This window comes from Ammodytes marinus (assembly GCF_949987685.1).
Source record: "Ammodytes marinus genome assembly, chromosome: 21".
In the NCBI taxonomy this organism is placed as follows: domain Eukaryota; kingdom Metazoa; phylum Chordata; class Actinopteri; order Uranoscopiformes; family Ammodytidae; genus Ammodytes; species Ammodytes marinus.
Window position 1 is genome coordinate 10,147,205 of NC_137225.1, and position 16,132 is coordinate 10,163,336.

At 41.2% G+C, this 16,132-nt stretch overlaps 1 protein-coding gene across 1 annotated transcript in view; it reads left to right on the forward strand.

The window, feature by feature from the left end:
• The window catches only part of tpk1 (thiamin pyrophosphokinase 1), a 61,362-nt gene that overhangs the window by 24,266 nt on the left and 20,964 nt on the right, over positions 1–16,132 (forward strand). The window contains exons 5-7 of the mRNA XM_080049773.1: positions 4,145–4,217; positions 8,498–8,593; positions 13,952–14,098. Coding sequence (XP_079905899.1) covers positions 4,145–4,217; positions 8,498–8,593; positions 13,952–14,098 — 316 coding nt within the window. The remainder of the gene's footprint in view (positions 1–4,144; positions 4,218–8,497; positions 8,594–13,951; positions 14,099–16,132) is intronic.

Sequence of the window (16,132 nt, forward strand, 5' to 3'; positions counted from 1 at the left end):
TAAGAGTACTCCTGAGAGTTAATTAAGTGTGTGTGTGTGTGTGTGTGTGTGTGTGTGTGTGTGTGTGTGTGTGTGTGTGTGTGTGTGTGTGTGTGTGTGTGTGTGAGACAGACTATGTGTGGTTATTAGTCAAACAGCCTACAAGCATCCAATCGAGAAATTTCAGTATAGGACACTGCAGCTCACAAATTACAATTTTTATAAATTCATTCAGACATGCACATACAGGCTTTGCTCACTCATTGACAATTAATAATCCAGTCACGGACCATTTTTATTTTTTTAATTGTTTCAATACAATTGTTGTAGTAATACACATGTGATATCAGCATTCTCATGAGTCTCTCAGGACTTGCTAATTAGAATCTTTGTTGCAATGGGACAACCAGATCATTCTTTATGCATATATTTTCGCTACTGTTGTATTAAGAGACTGCAGACAACTCACATCTACAAACTACTACTATTGTACTTCTACAAACCAAAAAGTCATCATACTTGAATGTCATTCCCTTCCCTTATGTCTTAAGCAAAATGTTAATAATTTTGTTGTTTTCCCTGTCTGGGTTTGGTTAAGTGCATGCAATTCAACTGCTTGGTTGAATTTATAAAACAGCACTTCATCTGCCATTTTCTTTTGAGGAAAGCCTTACTTGTATGGCCACAATAAGTTGCATTTGGATAAATGAACAATTATGTCGTTTTTCTGATTTCTCACAAGGACAGGTACCTTGCAACACACTCAACCAACCAGTATTTTCTACCTAGAGCAAGGAAACACAAGGGCTGAAGAAGAAGTGCTATCTCAAACTGTACGCATCATTTAGCCAGTGTTTGTATGCAATAGAGTTTGGCTCTGTACATACAGTTCATATCAATATTCATACGGTATTGGTCAGCGAGCTAAAAGTGTCATAGTGTATTACTTTAGCTTGTTTATGTATTTGCGTCGGTAATGATGTCATCTAAAATCATTCCTTTCCATCCCATCACTGGCTCTCCTCCTCTGATTGGGAGATAGGAAGGATGAAAGGAGTAATCAGAGGCGCATCAACTCAAGTGATGAAAAGACAAGAGAAGGAGAAGAGTGTTTATCATGCTGAGATTCAGGAGATGATGAGAAATATGAGAGCGTGCGATGGAGAGAGAGAGAGAGAGAGAGAGAGAGAGAGAGAGAGAGAGAGAGAGAGAGAGAGAGAGAGAGAGAGAGATTATATAAACAAAACACCATTTTGTCATGTAATTAAATGGTTATATGGAAGTATGGTGTCAGGCTCAGTTTGATGGAAACAGCATAAATAGACATGAAGAAAGTATTTGAACGGGGGAAGAGAATGTTGTTTTATCTTAATGAGGCCGTTAAAGGAGAGAGAAGTTGCCTTAGTTACATAGAAAAGTATTGCAGCAGTGTGGAAATGAGATGAGTTTAGAAGTGGATGAAGGCAGCATGAGAAGGAGGGGTGTGGGTTTGCAGGGAGGGTAGAGAGGGACAAACACACACAAGCGGGCTCACACACACACACACACACACACACACACACACACACAGACACCCACCCACCCACACACACACACACACACACACACACACACACACACACACACACACACACACACAGACACACACCCACCCACACACACACACACACACACACACACACACAAAGGTCACACAGCCATCCCCGCCACCCCGCACTCAGACAAACTGGCAGTAAAATGCTCTATTTCCCATCCAAATTAAAGTGTCAGTTAATATTAATGTGGAAGTGAAGACTGTCAGACACACAGCAGTGAAGACACACAAACACAGACGCAAACAGCTTTTACCCAAACACACACACACACACACACACACACACACACACACACACACGTACGGACACAAATACAGCATTTACAATCCCGCTTGGTCAATTACGATGAGCCGATGGAGTCATGCACACAGGTCAAAATGGTGTGTGTGTGTGTGTGTGTATGTGTGTCTGTGTGTGTGGAGCTCTGATCAGGCCCAGTGTCACGTTCCACCCATCTGTCACATGAAGGTTATTTCTGAATGAAGATGCAATTGAGGCGTTGTGTATTAGAAGTGTGTGCATGTGTAAGAATGTACCTTTTGTGCATATTGTATGCTGGTGTGCACACTTCACTACCTGTGAATGGGTGCCGTCGGTCTAGGAAATTATGTAAGTGGATCACATTTTGTCCAGTGCGGGTAAGGTTGTGCTTGATTGTCTTTATGTATGCTTGTTGTTGTTTGTATGTGTGTGTGTGTTTGTGTGTGTGTCTGTGTGTGTGTGTGTTTGCGTGCGTGTGTCTGTGTGTGTGCGCATGTGTGTGAGGCAGCAGATTGTATACAATTGCTGTTTGTCTTGCCCTATCCTGTTGGTGTAAATGGGAACGCTCAGGAGGGAGGGAATAATCCTTCTGTATCTCTTTCTTCAACCGACCGGAACATAGCTCTCGTCTCTTGCTGGGGAGCACACACATGCTCGCGCAGCAACACACACACACACACGCACACACACACACACACACACACACACACACACACACACACACACACACACACACACACACACACACACACACACACACACACACACACACACACACACACACACACACACAACACAAACACACGCTACCCAACCAACCATGAAATAGTAATGTCAGACCTGTTAATGCCTCTAGATAGCAGCAACCGCATCCCTGCGTTGTCCTGCACCCTGCACACAAACACACACACAGACGCGCGAATGGAGAGCTATCCGTCTCTCTCTGACAGGAAGGTTCTACTCGGTAGTGCCTGGTAGAATTTTGGATGTTTTCACTGATATCTGCAATAGACCTTGTTCATTCATACAACCTGGGGACGCAAGTTGCCTCAAAACACAATTGTGTTTGAAAGAATGAAACATGCAGGGAAATCCATATTCAGAGTGCAAAGCCTACATATGCACATACTGTATGTATTCCCAAACCTCGTGCCCAGTTTAATGTTCAGTTGTAATCCTCTTTATTGCATGTATTAACATAGTATTTCTGCCAGGCTTTTGTAGTTAACAGCTATTAGTTCTGTATGTTTGTGATCATTGTGTGCCTGTTTCCTGAGAAGCAATACATTGTGTTCTTTAGTATAATATTCTAACATTGTTTGATTCTTTTTCCACCCAAAATGGACTGATGCATGCCGTATACTCTAGTCAAGAGGAACTACACATTCATAGATATGAAGAAAGATCTGATGAGGAAAGTGAATTTGGAGGCAGGCTGTCGCTGTGACCATCCAATCAGAAGCTAGAAATAGTACTGGAATATTCTATAGGCTACTATTTTTTTAATTGGCTTTTCTTCATTTTTGATTGGGTGGGCAAGACGCACATTTGGGTGGGCTCAGCCCACCCCTGCCCCCTGGCTTCGGCTGGCCTCACGTGGAAATATTCTTTGGCCAGATCAATATTAAATCCATTCTATTGATTGATTATTATTCCCTCAGTGAGCATGTCTTTCGCTCAAAGAGAATATCTTCAGGAAAAGCCAATAAATTGATTTGGTCTCTGAACACACATAAGCACTTTAGTCCAAGAGATTTCCAAGGAGATTAGTAAAAGCATGGCACTTTTAATAGCTGATTCAAATGGGGAACTCTTTAAGATAGGGTTACCATGTTGATCTAGCCAGGTTGAACGTTATTGACCTTCGTGACATTGTAAACTTGTGTGCGTGCGTCCGTCCGTCTGTGTGCATGTGAGATATGGAATTAAATTAGCTCACAGTCCTGTCATCACTCTCTTGTGTTTATTTGTTGTTTGTGTGTGCAGTACTTCTGCGCTCAACCATGTGTGTGTGTGTGTGTGTGTGTGTGTGTGTGTGTGTGTGTGTGTGTGTTAGTAAAAGGGGGAAGCCTCAGCGCCACAGAGAATCACCTTGTCAGTCTTCCACGTCTCTTCGCCTTTCCCCCGGCGGCGTCACTCCACCTCTCCCTCGCTGCACAGATCAAAGAGCTGACACATGGACCGATGTCCTTTTCTCTCCGTCTCACCTCTATCTCTTACTCGCGCGTTCTGTCTCCCTGTCTTTTCACGCAATCATAACCCTCTCCCCGCTGTCACTCATACTTTCTTCTCCGTCCCTTACATTCCAGCTTTCTGCCCGACTATATCAGTGGGGATTTTGATTCCATTACCGCAGAGGTCAAAGCTTTCTTTTCAGACAAGGTGAGTGGAACACAACTTGCACACACACACATACTCTCAGACCTACAGGCACAGACACACACGGACACACACACACACACACACACACACACACACACACACACACACACACACACACACACACACACACACACACACACACACACACACACACACACACACACACACACACACACACACCTAGCCTGAATTGTGTAAACACTTGTGTCCAGATGAATAATGACATTGTTGTGACGCAGAAAGGTCTGATCCTAGGCACATATCCTCCCCAAAATGAACCCTCACACTGTCACTGCATTCAGCAAACTAAACTCTCAAGATTGAGTTAAACGATCAACTGAGGATGGTTCAAAGAGAACATCATGCTTTGCACTGTGGCAGTGAGGCAGAGAGGCAGAGGTGAGATCACGCTCCCAAAGTGGATACATACATATTGAAAGGTGTATGCTGGTGTATGCTGGTATGCTCCAGACTTTCCAGGAGGTCCACCTGCTGTGAAGAAAAAAAACATGCAGACTGAATCATCAAAGTAGCTTCAGCCGCTTTAGTCTGACATGGCTTTAGCCGTTGGTGCACTCTAGTTGCCCTCATTCAGCCCAGTCAACAAATAAGCCTTGCTCTTAAGTGGTCAGGGTCCCATTTTATCATTTATTTTGGGATAACTTCAGCCATGGGATCAACTTGACACCATTTTGGCTCCTGCTCAGTGTACATTTGAACCAACAACATGTTCTATCAAAGTTAAAGACCACTTCCTTGTGACTATTTACAAACAACTCCAACTTTGAGGCTCACATTCATCGTCTTTAACCTGAATATTAAAAAAAAGTTATGTTTGAGCTTGTTGGCACTGCTTTTCCCTCTACCAATGTTCTCATTTTAAGTCTGTTCTCTGTGCTTCTTTCTCGTTGAACTATGGTACCGTGTCAGATTTCGAGATTAGAGAGTTTAAATGACTTTAATACACACATTGTCGGAGCCATAATGGGAATATGGAAATAATTAAATGGAAATAGTAATTGATACAGCTATGATAAAGTTGAGTTGGTATTCTGTCTGGCTCCCCCTGTAGGCCAGGGTTATTATTGTATTCATTCACCTAATGAAGGGATTTAAATCACCTGGTTGTATGTGAAACAGATGAGAGTGAGACGGGGAAGCGGGACAGTTTTTTGACCGCAAATTGAACATCGCAAATTGAACATCGCAAATTGAATACCGCAAATGTTTGTTTCAGAGTTTAAGAAGAATACTTTTGTTTGAAGCTTTGCCTAATAAAGCACTTTTGTTTGAACTTCAATTCAGCGATTACTTCGTTTTGATTTTGGATTGCGCGTCATCTACCCCGCTCCTATAGTGGCTTACAATCTCTCACAAAAAGGCCACTATACACATTTATACGAAATATAACTAAGTGAATACAACCAAGATGCATAAGTACTTTTTCGAAATCTTTTTTAGGGACCTATTGTGTATAATGTAGGCAAACTGTGAGTGACTTCTATAAGACAACACCTTCCATTGGGATATTACACAGGGAAGTTGTTTTGAACTACAATCTGCAACCAGAGAGAAATAGTTCAGTGTCTTTTCTTAGAATGCATTTTAAGATACAACGCAAATGTATTTCATCTTAATTATAAATAAACATTCAGGGCTCCATGGGTTTTCCGAGGACTTTCTATGTCGCAGTCTTACCTCCCTGTGTCCCTAGCTGTGCAAGAGACCATATTTAGAATACAACCATCCAAGGTCATGAAAAATAAAATGCTAATTTTTCAAAGAAGTGGACTTCCTGTTGTGTATAACAAGCACAATTCCAAACCCCGGAGCACTTGAAAGGGGCTTAGTTGAAACAATATTGACCACAGGCTAAAGTGTAACATAAACGAGAGAGAGAGAGAGAGAGAGAGAGAGAGAGAGAGAGAGAGAGAGAGAGAGAGAGAGAGAGAGAGAGAGAGAGAGAGAGAGAGAGAGAGATAGGCAGATAGGCACATGTTGGGCCTGCCTGTGTGATCTTTGTATGGAAGTAAATGAGTGTCATCGGATTTTGAAAATAAAAAGCCATTGAATTTTAAGCACTGAATATTTATGCATTGAAATAATGTATCTGAATGTTTTGCTGCATTGAAATAATGTATCAGAATTTTTTGTCTCTGAATTTAACTCATTACATTTTAAACAACTAATTTTTACCTTTATTTTACAATGTTCTCAAATTCAAACTCAAATATTCAACGTTTAAAAATTCAACGTGCCAAATTCAACTGCAAAATCCCATGTATGAAATTCAGAGTAAAACTTTGGGGACCCAAGGAAGAGCAATCGATCATAGATGCTAGATCGCGTTCAAACAAAGAGAGCGAGTGGGAAGAATATAATGGCTAGCATATATATAGAAACATGTTTGTACTCACCGAAGCGCCATCGTTACTTGCGTTGCCGTTTGACATGGCTAAAACCTGATTTGCCTTCCTTCATCAGTCAGGGGTATCCAAGGCAACAAGCTAATATTCCCACTGGCTCTCTCTGTTTGAACGCGATCTAGCATCTATGATCGATTGCTCTTCCTTGGGTCCCCAAAGTTTTACTCTGAATTTCATACATGGGATTTGGCAGTTGAATTTGGCACGTTGAATTTTTTAACGTTGAATATTTGATTTTGAATTTGAGAACATTGTAAAATAAAGATGAAATTTTGTTGTTTAAAATTTAATGAGTTAAATTCAGAGGCAAAAAATTCAGATACATTATTTCAATGCTGCAAAAAATTCAGATATGTTATTTCAATGCATAAATATTCAGTGCTTAAAATTCAATGGCTTTTTGTTTTCAAAATCCGATGACACTCATTTACTTCCATATCTTTGTGCATTGTCACTCAGTGCATTACTGTGATCAGACCCCTGCTGATGATGCACACTGTTTATGGTTTGAAATGCTGATCCAATAGTTCACCATGCACGCACTCGACTATACACATACACACCCGCACACAACGATATGAGGGTTGCCTTGAGCTGTGACATCCTCCTTTTCCCTCTCACCCCTTTCCCCCGTCTCGCTCTGTAGCTGTCTGTAATATCAGTCCTTTTTTCACAAATATCACACAGGTCACCCCATCCGTAAACAAAGAGCAATACCTTTTCTTCCGTAAGAGAGAAAGAAATACTTTTATGGTAATGCTTTTTGGAGCAGAACAATGGGGGGAAAGTTTGAGGCGTTCCCCTCGGAGATTTGACGGAAACGGTGAATAATTCTGCATAAATGGAAGAAGGGAAAGAACGGAAAAGCCTCTGCACGGGAGGGAGAGAGAGACAAGGGGGGAGGCAGGGATGGCTAGGATGGAGGGATGGGGAAGGAGAGAGAGAGAGAGACCAGGGGGAGGCAGGGATGGCTAGGATGGAGGGATGGGGAAGGAGAGAGAGAGACCAGGGGGAGGCAGGGATGGCTAGGATGGAGGGATGGGGAAGGAGAGAGAGAGAGAGAGACCAGGGGGGAGGCAGGGATGGCTTGGATGGAGGGATGGGGAAGGAGAGAGAGAGAGACCAGGGGGGAGGCAGTGATGGCTAGGATGGAGGGATGGGGAAGGAGAGAGAGAGAGACCAGGGGGGAGGCAGGGATGGCTAGGATGGAGGGATGGGGAAGGAGAGAGAGAGAGAGACCAGGGGGGAGGCAGGGATGGCTAGGATGGAGGGATGGGGAAGGAGAGAGAGAGAGAGACCAGGGGGGAGGCAGGGATGGCTAGGATGGAGGGATGGGGAAGGAGAGAGAGAGAGACCAGGGGGAGGCAGGGATGGCTAGGATGGAGGGATGGGGAAATAAAGGGGGATGGAGGATGGATGAATGGGATCAAACGAAGCACAGCGAAACAGGTTTGTGTGTGTGCGCATGCAATAGGGAAGTTTGTGTGTGTGTTTTTTAAGGAGGGAAGTTGATAGTGTGTGGATAGAGAAGGAGGCAGAGAAAAGCCAGTGCACAACAGTTGTTTATCTAGGTGTGGTAGTTTAGGGGCCACTGACTTGGGAGCCTCTACATTATTCAGCAACACAGCACACAAGACATCCAGACAAGACTTAAACACTGATTTATGCCTCTCTCTCTCTATTGCTCCATCTCTCTCTCTCTCTCTTTCTTTCTATTCTTTTATCCCTCCGTATTCCTTATCTCTGCCTAGGATTTTGTTTAGCTATATCTATCTGTGTACACGTGTACATTTATCTGATTATGTTTTTCACGCCGGTGTTTTGTGTTTATTCCATTTTTCTTCGGGGCGGAAGGGGTGCAAGCTGATAGAGACAGCTGACCAGGATCTCACCGACTTCACCAAGTGTCTGGCAATCATGCTGGAGGAAATTCAGAGGCAGCAGTTACAGGTAAACATCCATTGCACACACCACATGATGGCAATTTCATTTTCAGATGATTTAATCTCTCCCGTGACCTTGTTGAAGGTTTTTATAACATTGTTGTTGCGCAAATCAATATGTCTGCCAAGTATAAAGCAAACTCTGTCCAAGAGGTAACACAATCTTACCAGCAACTCAATTAACACATTTTATATTGTTTGTTTAATCCCCACACAAGTTGAAAAAAACAACAAGTTATGATCTTATGAGTGGGCAATAAGTACTGCACCTTTCTATTTCCTATCCTGAAGACGTGACTTTCTTGGCATATGCAGGATCTAATTTTTCTTTAAAGTGTACTGTTGTCACTGTTATTTTTATCATTGAAAGGAATATCAATAGTTGTTAGCAGTGGGTTAAAATAAATAAATAAGTAAAGCTCTGCTCTTACTCGGCTCTGAGATTTCAGTAAAGTTAAGCCAGGCATTCAGTCCTTAGGTAATTAAGATGAGCTGCTCAGAGGTCAACAGTGTTGGACGGATGACTGCAGGCAGATCCGAGGTGTGAGTGTGTATGTGTGTGTGTGGGCGTATGAATATGAAGCAGTGCGCTGCTGGAAAAGAGAAGGCATGCTCACTCAACATTCCCTTAAGCTATACAGTAAGTGTACAAAAACAAAATTGATAAGAATTGAGGTTTGTCAGGTTTAAAAAAAATAATAATAAAAATGAAATGCATTACGTTTGTTGTGATCTTTTCAAAGTGTCAAGCGTTTCCTAACAACCTGATATCCAAAAAGTCTAGAATGAGCTGCCAGCCAGAGGCGAAGCTCCGTGCCCAGCCAGCCTCTGCGGAGCCAGGCACACGCAGTGATCGGATCCAGAGATTGACTTGATTTTCATTTTTGCCTCACCAAAATGTCAGCCCAAAATTGCACAGGATGTACACAGCATGAGACAAACAAACAGTATTTTTAGAATTTCAAAGATTTCAACAAAGATCATTTATATATGAGTTAAATCGTGGGGAATAGCGTGTTATCTATCAATCTATCCATCTATCCATCTATCCTCTTCTCTTCTGTCTCTCTCTTTCCCCTATCTAACCCTTTGGCTGTCACTTTTTTTTTCAAAGATTAGATTTTTTTTCTAGCGTGCTGAGTGTTGCTTCAATCACTGCTGAGTGCCCTAATCACTTCACATCTCTAAGCTGATGAAATACCATGTGGAAGACGCCTGCAGACACATAAATTTACTGCATCTCTTACACTACGCACATGCACTGCCACATGCGTTTTTTTTTTTACTTAGATTATTGGATTCTGGCTTTAGAAGAAGATATACTTTTGTCCTTCCCCTTCCATGGGCCTTTTTCCCTCTCAGCCAGGCTAATATTTACTCTGCCTTTTGAAATGGTGTTTGTCGGTTTGTCTGCATGCGAGAGATAGGAGCCTGGCAATCACTTCTTTGACTTTCTGTAAGAGTTGCTGATGATGGACTTTTTTTTGTGTTTGTTTACCCGACTTCTCTCCTTTTTATGTGCTGTGACTCTTATTTGAACTTTTGTTCCTTTCAACACTTTGTGAATAGTTGCAGGGTTATATAAAAACAGAGTTATTTTTTTTTAACGATTTATTTTGATGCCTTGTCGTTTTTTCTCTTTTGCTCACCTTCGCTGATTTCCATCCACTTTGCATGTTTGTAATACATTAGATACATTGATGAAATAATAACGGGATGATTTGCAGATTAGCCAGCGTTGTGCTCCTGTTTGAGCTGTTTAAAATTCAACACATTAGCTCATGAATGCTTCCCCTCCGCACAGCTTAGCGCTCGATTTAGAGAATCCGTCTCGTATTATGTTGTGTACAATCCCAAAGAACGGTATCAAAGGATTATGGGTGGGTGGATGAGTATGTGTTTGTTTGTTTGTGTGTGTATCCATACAGTATATACTTGTGAATATGTGTGGTTATGTCTCAGTTTGTTTGCATTTTAAAGTGTGTGTGTGTGTGTGTGTGTGTGTGTGTGTGTGTGTGTGTGTGTGTGTGTGTGTGTGTGTGTGTGTGTGTGTGTGTGTGTGTGTGTGTGTGTGTGTTTGTATGTGTCTGTCTGTGTCTGCCTGTCTGTGTGTGTTTGTGTGTATGTATGTGTCTTCTTTATTGTTCATGTGTTTTGGAACGGCTGGTTCATGTGTATATGAGAGCATTCGGTGCTTGTTTACACCTGTTTGTCTATGATCTTTTTGAAGTGTGTTTGTGCATGTTTCTGTATCCCACATCTGGTGTGTGTGTGTGTGCGCTCGCTTGTCTGTTTGTCTCCTCTGTCCTATTTAGCTTCACTCTCCTTGCTTCACTGTTGCAATTGCAAGCAGCAGTACTTTCTCTCTTTCTCCGGCTATCTGCTCATCATCTCAAATAAATGGAGGTGATTTTTTTTGTATTTATCTCCGAGCCAGCAACACTCCTCGCTCTGGCTCACCAAGCCTAGTACAGCAGCTTCTTTTGAGCCAGCCTGTTCCATTGTATTCATTCAGTCACTCCTTGCTCTATGTGTCCTTTTTTTTGGTTTCCAGTAAACAAACATGAAGTACAAACAAATACAAATTGTTGTATAGAGTTTGATATGCATGTCGGACACACCACACGTGTTATGGGTAATGGAAGATTGAGCAAACTAGTGTGTCATTGGATGGTGAAACACAATACACCTTTTTCCCCCCCTAGTCATTTCTCCCTGTTCTCTTTCAGTATTCTTTAATATCTTTGGGCTTTTCTGTGTCTGGGTTTGTCGACTTGCTGTATGCTGAATACTAACTAGGGCACCAAATGTGCATGCATCTGTTGCTGAAGTGGCTCCCCGAAAATGCACTATTTATTTGCTCTTGCTCTTGAGTTACGATTGCTAAAGAAACGTCAGTGCCCGCCTGTTTTAGGAAATTAAAGAGCTATTTTATAAAATTAACTATTTATTTGTGACCTACATTTAAGGATTCATGACTTGTCTGGAATAACTGAGTTAGGGCTGAGAGCTTGCATAGTTCATGTTGTTCTTTTCATAGGATTTGTTAACAGGAAGTTAGTAAAGAACAAAAGTAGAATAAGCCAAGGTTCGCATAGGAAATATTTGAAAATACGTTTTAATGTCGGTTCTCATCTGTTTGGAGGTCTGTTTGGAGTTTAATGTAGTGAGTTTTCGATGTATTTATCTTTGTCATTTAAAAAAAAAAAAAAAAATCCCAGGCTGCAAAGATTACATTTTGTTACATTTGATAAGCACTGTCTCTGTCTCGCAGAGGGGAGTTTGTTTACCAAGTTATTGTTTGTATTGTATTGTACATGTGGGGGTGTCAGCCAGATGTTCACATAGTGTCAATCTCAGCACTAGGTTTTGTTTAAACTCCCTCCCCCGAGGCAGGGAGGTTAGTTAAGATACATTCAGTTCAGGAAATAGTCTGATCCCAATATGTACAACAAGGAACAAAAGTACAGATTTGATCCTTGCTTTTTCTCACCCTTCTGAAATTGAAGTAGTGGTAGATTGTTGAAGTACTAAAGGGAGAAATTAAAATGGAAATGGGTTACGCATCTATAGCAACAGATTAATTAAACCATTATAATGTTGATAATTACTAGCTGCAGTGGAGAAAGTGGTACATTCTTAAAGTTATACATCATTAAACAGAGAAGTAAATTATACATAATTATAATTATTGGCTACTTGGCTGTGTTATCCTCCTAATGTTAAGGTGCAGCCTAAGAAATAATGGTCACCATCAGCAAAGGTAATAGAAAAAACAACATAACCTTCTACATTCTGGCATCCTTTTGTATTTATTTGCAGTATGCAGTTGAAGTGAAAACAATGACTTGAAGTGAGCGTGATTGATGTTACTCGCTTCACTTTCTGAGCTGGTGTGACTGTCACCCTCTTGACAGCGCCTCTGCCCTCCAGACTCTGTTTGGGGGGTTTAAAAGGCTGTCAGCAGTGGAGCCTGACTGCTCGGGGACTTTGTATCAGGATATAACTTGCTGAGAGCTGTAAATATTGTACTCAAGTGAACTGCCCGGATCGCAGTTTTTGGAAGAGCCTTATTTTTGGCTCTGAGGTCGCGGGGAAACGGCATTAGTTCAAGTAATCCGCTTATCTCACTTGATTTGCTGTTTACATGTCCCTCCGTATTAATTCCAGAGGCTGGTGTTTACCCTCATTGTAATGGCCCCAATTCATTCTTTGATCTAGCCCTGATTGTTTATCTCTCGCCCCCATCTCTCTCTCTCTCGGAGCTCCGGGTCTTTACTGTTTCTGTTTTTTTTGTCATGTTTACTCGTCCCAATTGCGTTTGTTATTGTGCTTGTTTCTTTTCTTGTTACTTTGTTCAATGATAAGGCTGGCCATTTTTCTTTTTCTATTTTCATTATCCTCTACAGATAACATAAAAAAAAGACCAAAAAATAGTAATGCTCTGCTCCATCTCTCTTTCCATTCTGACCTAGCCACCCTGTCTGTGGCACTCAGGTTGATTAGTTCCTACGTAACCTGAAAAAATGAACTGCAATGTGAATGTTAATATCAATGTGCTAAAGGAACCACCCAATAAAATAGGGTGCCATATCGTTGTGTTTTTAATAGTTTATAGACAATACAATACAATACACCGTTATGGCACACAGGAATAAGCTATAGCAGGTTATTATGGCCGAGCAGACAATACTTGTTAGTAGTAGTCTCAATTCACCCTCAGTTTTAATTAAAACATTTAGTGAAATTTAAAAATATAGAATACCACCAGACTTTTGCTTCCACTTTGGCAAGGTGCTAATGTTTTTGATAGCATTTTGTTGTTTGCCTGTCTGTTAACTGTGCATGATTTAACAGATTCCAGTGAAATGTAATGAAAGGAAGTGATTAATTTTTGGTGCATAGCCTTCCCCCATTCATAAAGCTCTTTGCCTGCTCTATTTACTCATATCTGCAAAACATGTTTTTGTCACATCCTCACTAAAGTTGACTCCGAATATTTTGATGTCCCCTGAACAAAAGCGGCTGTTTGTTTTGTTTTGTTTCGTCTCTTTTCATATAATTAGTTGCCACATTTTTCTTATAGCAGTCTATTTTTCTCTGAGCAAAACATTTCACTGCGTTTCTCATATAAATGGCTGGAGAAACACATAAAATTGGAACGGCCATAACGGAGTTGTCGGGGACGCTGATTCTTATATTTCTGACAGGATTTCTATTCCCTGAAAATAAAAGCTGCTACAAGCCTATCAACACAATTGTCACAATGTGTATTACTATCTATTGTCTCCTTTTCTCATTAAAACATTTCAACATTATGGCATTTCTCTGTGTCCCATTTTTGAAACTATATTTGTCTCTCCAGGTGGATGCCATAGTGACACTGGGCGGGCTGGCTGGCAGATTTGACCAGGCCATGGCATGTGTCGAGACCCTTCACCATGCTTTGTCTATGACACAACTCCCCCTGTTGATCATACAGGGGACTAGCCTGGCATATCTGCTGAGACCCGTGAGTATATTCTAAACAAACAGTTTGTAGCATTCACATATACTCATAGAAAAACTACCTTACTTGACCCCTCTCCCAGACCTCTTCATTTTCTTAGTTCTCTCAAAAACATTATTTTCCTTGCTTGCTCTGCCTCAACCTTGATTGGAGTGTTGAACATTTTGTTTTTCTTTATGTAATCACTTCAAGAACACCCTCCACCCCCACACACACACACTTACACACTTACACACATCTCTGCTCTTTTGTTGCCCCAATTTGCTGTTGTTCACGGGAGAGAGAGAGTCTCTTTTGATGTTCCTAAATTGTTTTTCCTCAATGCCAACCACTTTCTCATGCACGCAGTTGATTGAGTTTACAAGTGGGTCGAGCAGCCACCATTTGGGAGGACACACACTCCCCCGTCTACTCCTCTTGTTTATTTACAGATTCCTCAGCACAAAAAAAACTAAAAAAAAACTGTCACACTTTCCTGACAACACCTTGTAATACATTAAGTAAACCTTTTGCTCAGGCACTCCCTCCCTTACTTCTTGTCATTATTCCAAAGGCGCGTTGTCATTTGCTGCTTCATACCTCGACACCTCCAATTAATCTTACTTCAGTGAGGGTAAATTAGGCTCGTTTGTCAACGCGGCTCCAATTCGCTAGCGACTAATGAACGCAGACGCCTGTACAAGAAGGTGAACGCAACCTTCCAAAAGACCCAGTGTTATTTGTTCAAGTTACATATGTAATTGAAGTGTTTACAACTTTTGCCCAAATATCCTCAACGGCCGTTTTTTCCCCATGCGATCGCAGCTTAGTTACGTGCTTAGCTTGGGGATTCGGTAGTACAATCAATACATAGAGCTAACGCAAACACATACAGCTGAGACACATAAGACCATTACCATTGATGTCCATTTTTGAAATTTAAGTGGGGATTATGTCACTTAGCAATGAAGCGTATATGCCCTTACAGCTCCTTTCAATCCAATATCCTTTTAAAAATCCACATTTAAGAAAATGATTGAGAAAAGTTTATTTGTTCCAGACTAAATCAGTGCAAATCTAGTAACAGACAGGCTCCTATTCAATCGGGAATGTGCCTGTGCGTTTGAGCTTTTGTTTGCCAGACGAGGTGTCAAAGTATTATTATGCTATCTTTAGGAAATATGCAGAAGTGTTCTGTTTCCTATAGCTCGGGGTGGGATTGCATAAATCTCGTGTATCTTTTTTTAAATTATGTGTAGGCACAATGCAAGGGCTGCAGGCTTGATTGAGTCCCTACACGACAAGAAGATGTTTTAATCAGTTGAGGTCCCAAGGTGACGCTAAATTTACACAGTTTGAATCTTAAAAATAAAAAGTATCGAGTTCATCTGATTTGTTGTCTGCTCTATTGCTCAGAGCAGAGCAGCATTGACTCAAGTTCCCAGAGCCTGGAGATAACTTGAGAGAGCCCGTTCTGCTCTGTGTTGTGGGACAGTCTATGCACAGTGCTGTGTCGGCCCAATCCCTTCTCTAAATCATTCTATTGGAGCACGCACACCAGGTCATATACAAGCTTGTTTTCCTGACGACCTTTTGAATAGTGAAACTTGTCAGTATACGAGAGCTGATTTAAATGATTAAGTGTGATAGCTGAGGTGATATAAACCTGAAGTAAATAACTGACCCTGGATGGGCTGTTCTTTACTGAAATGAATAATTTAGTGTAATACAAGCAAGACAACACAGAGTAGAGTCTCTGCAGATAAGCCCTAATTGTATTATTGGAAACTTTATATCTCACTAACTAAAATAGCACCACCACTTGTCTCACAGAGCCATTCAAATGGCTGTAGACTATTAGTGTTGTTTTAGGTTTCTCACTTCTAATTAGCTGTTCTTACTATGTGACTGTTTGTATATTACACAACCTATAGAACAATATAGCTGTAATATTAAACTTATTGTGCCTCTAAACAATTGCTGTTGTTTTAAAAATATTCATAAATACATAATACTTTACTTTAGAAACGTCAAAAATGTTACCAGGCAACTATGAAA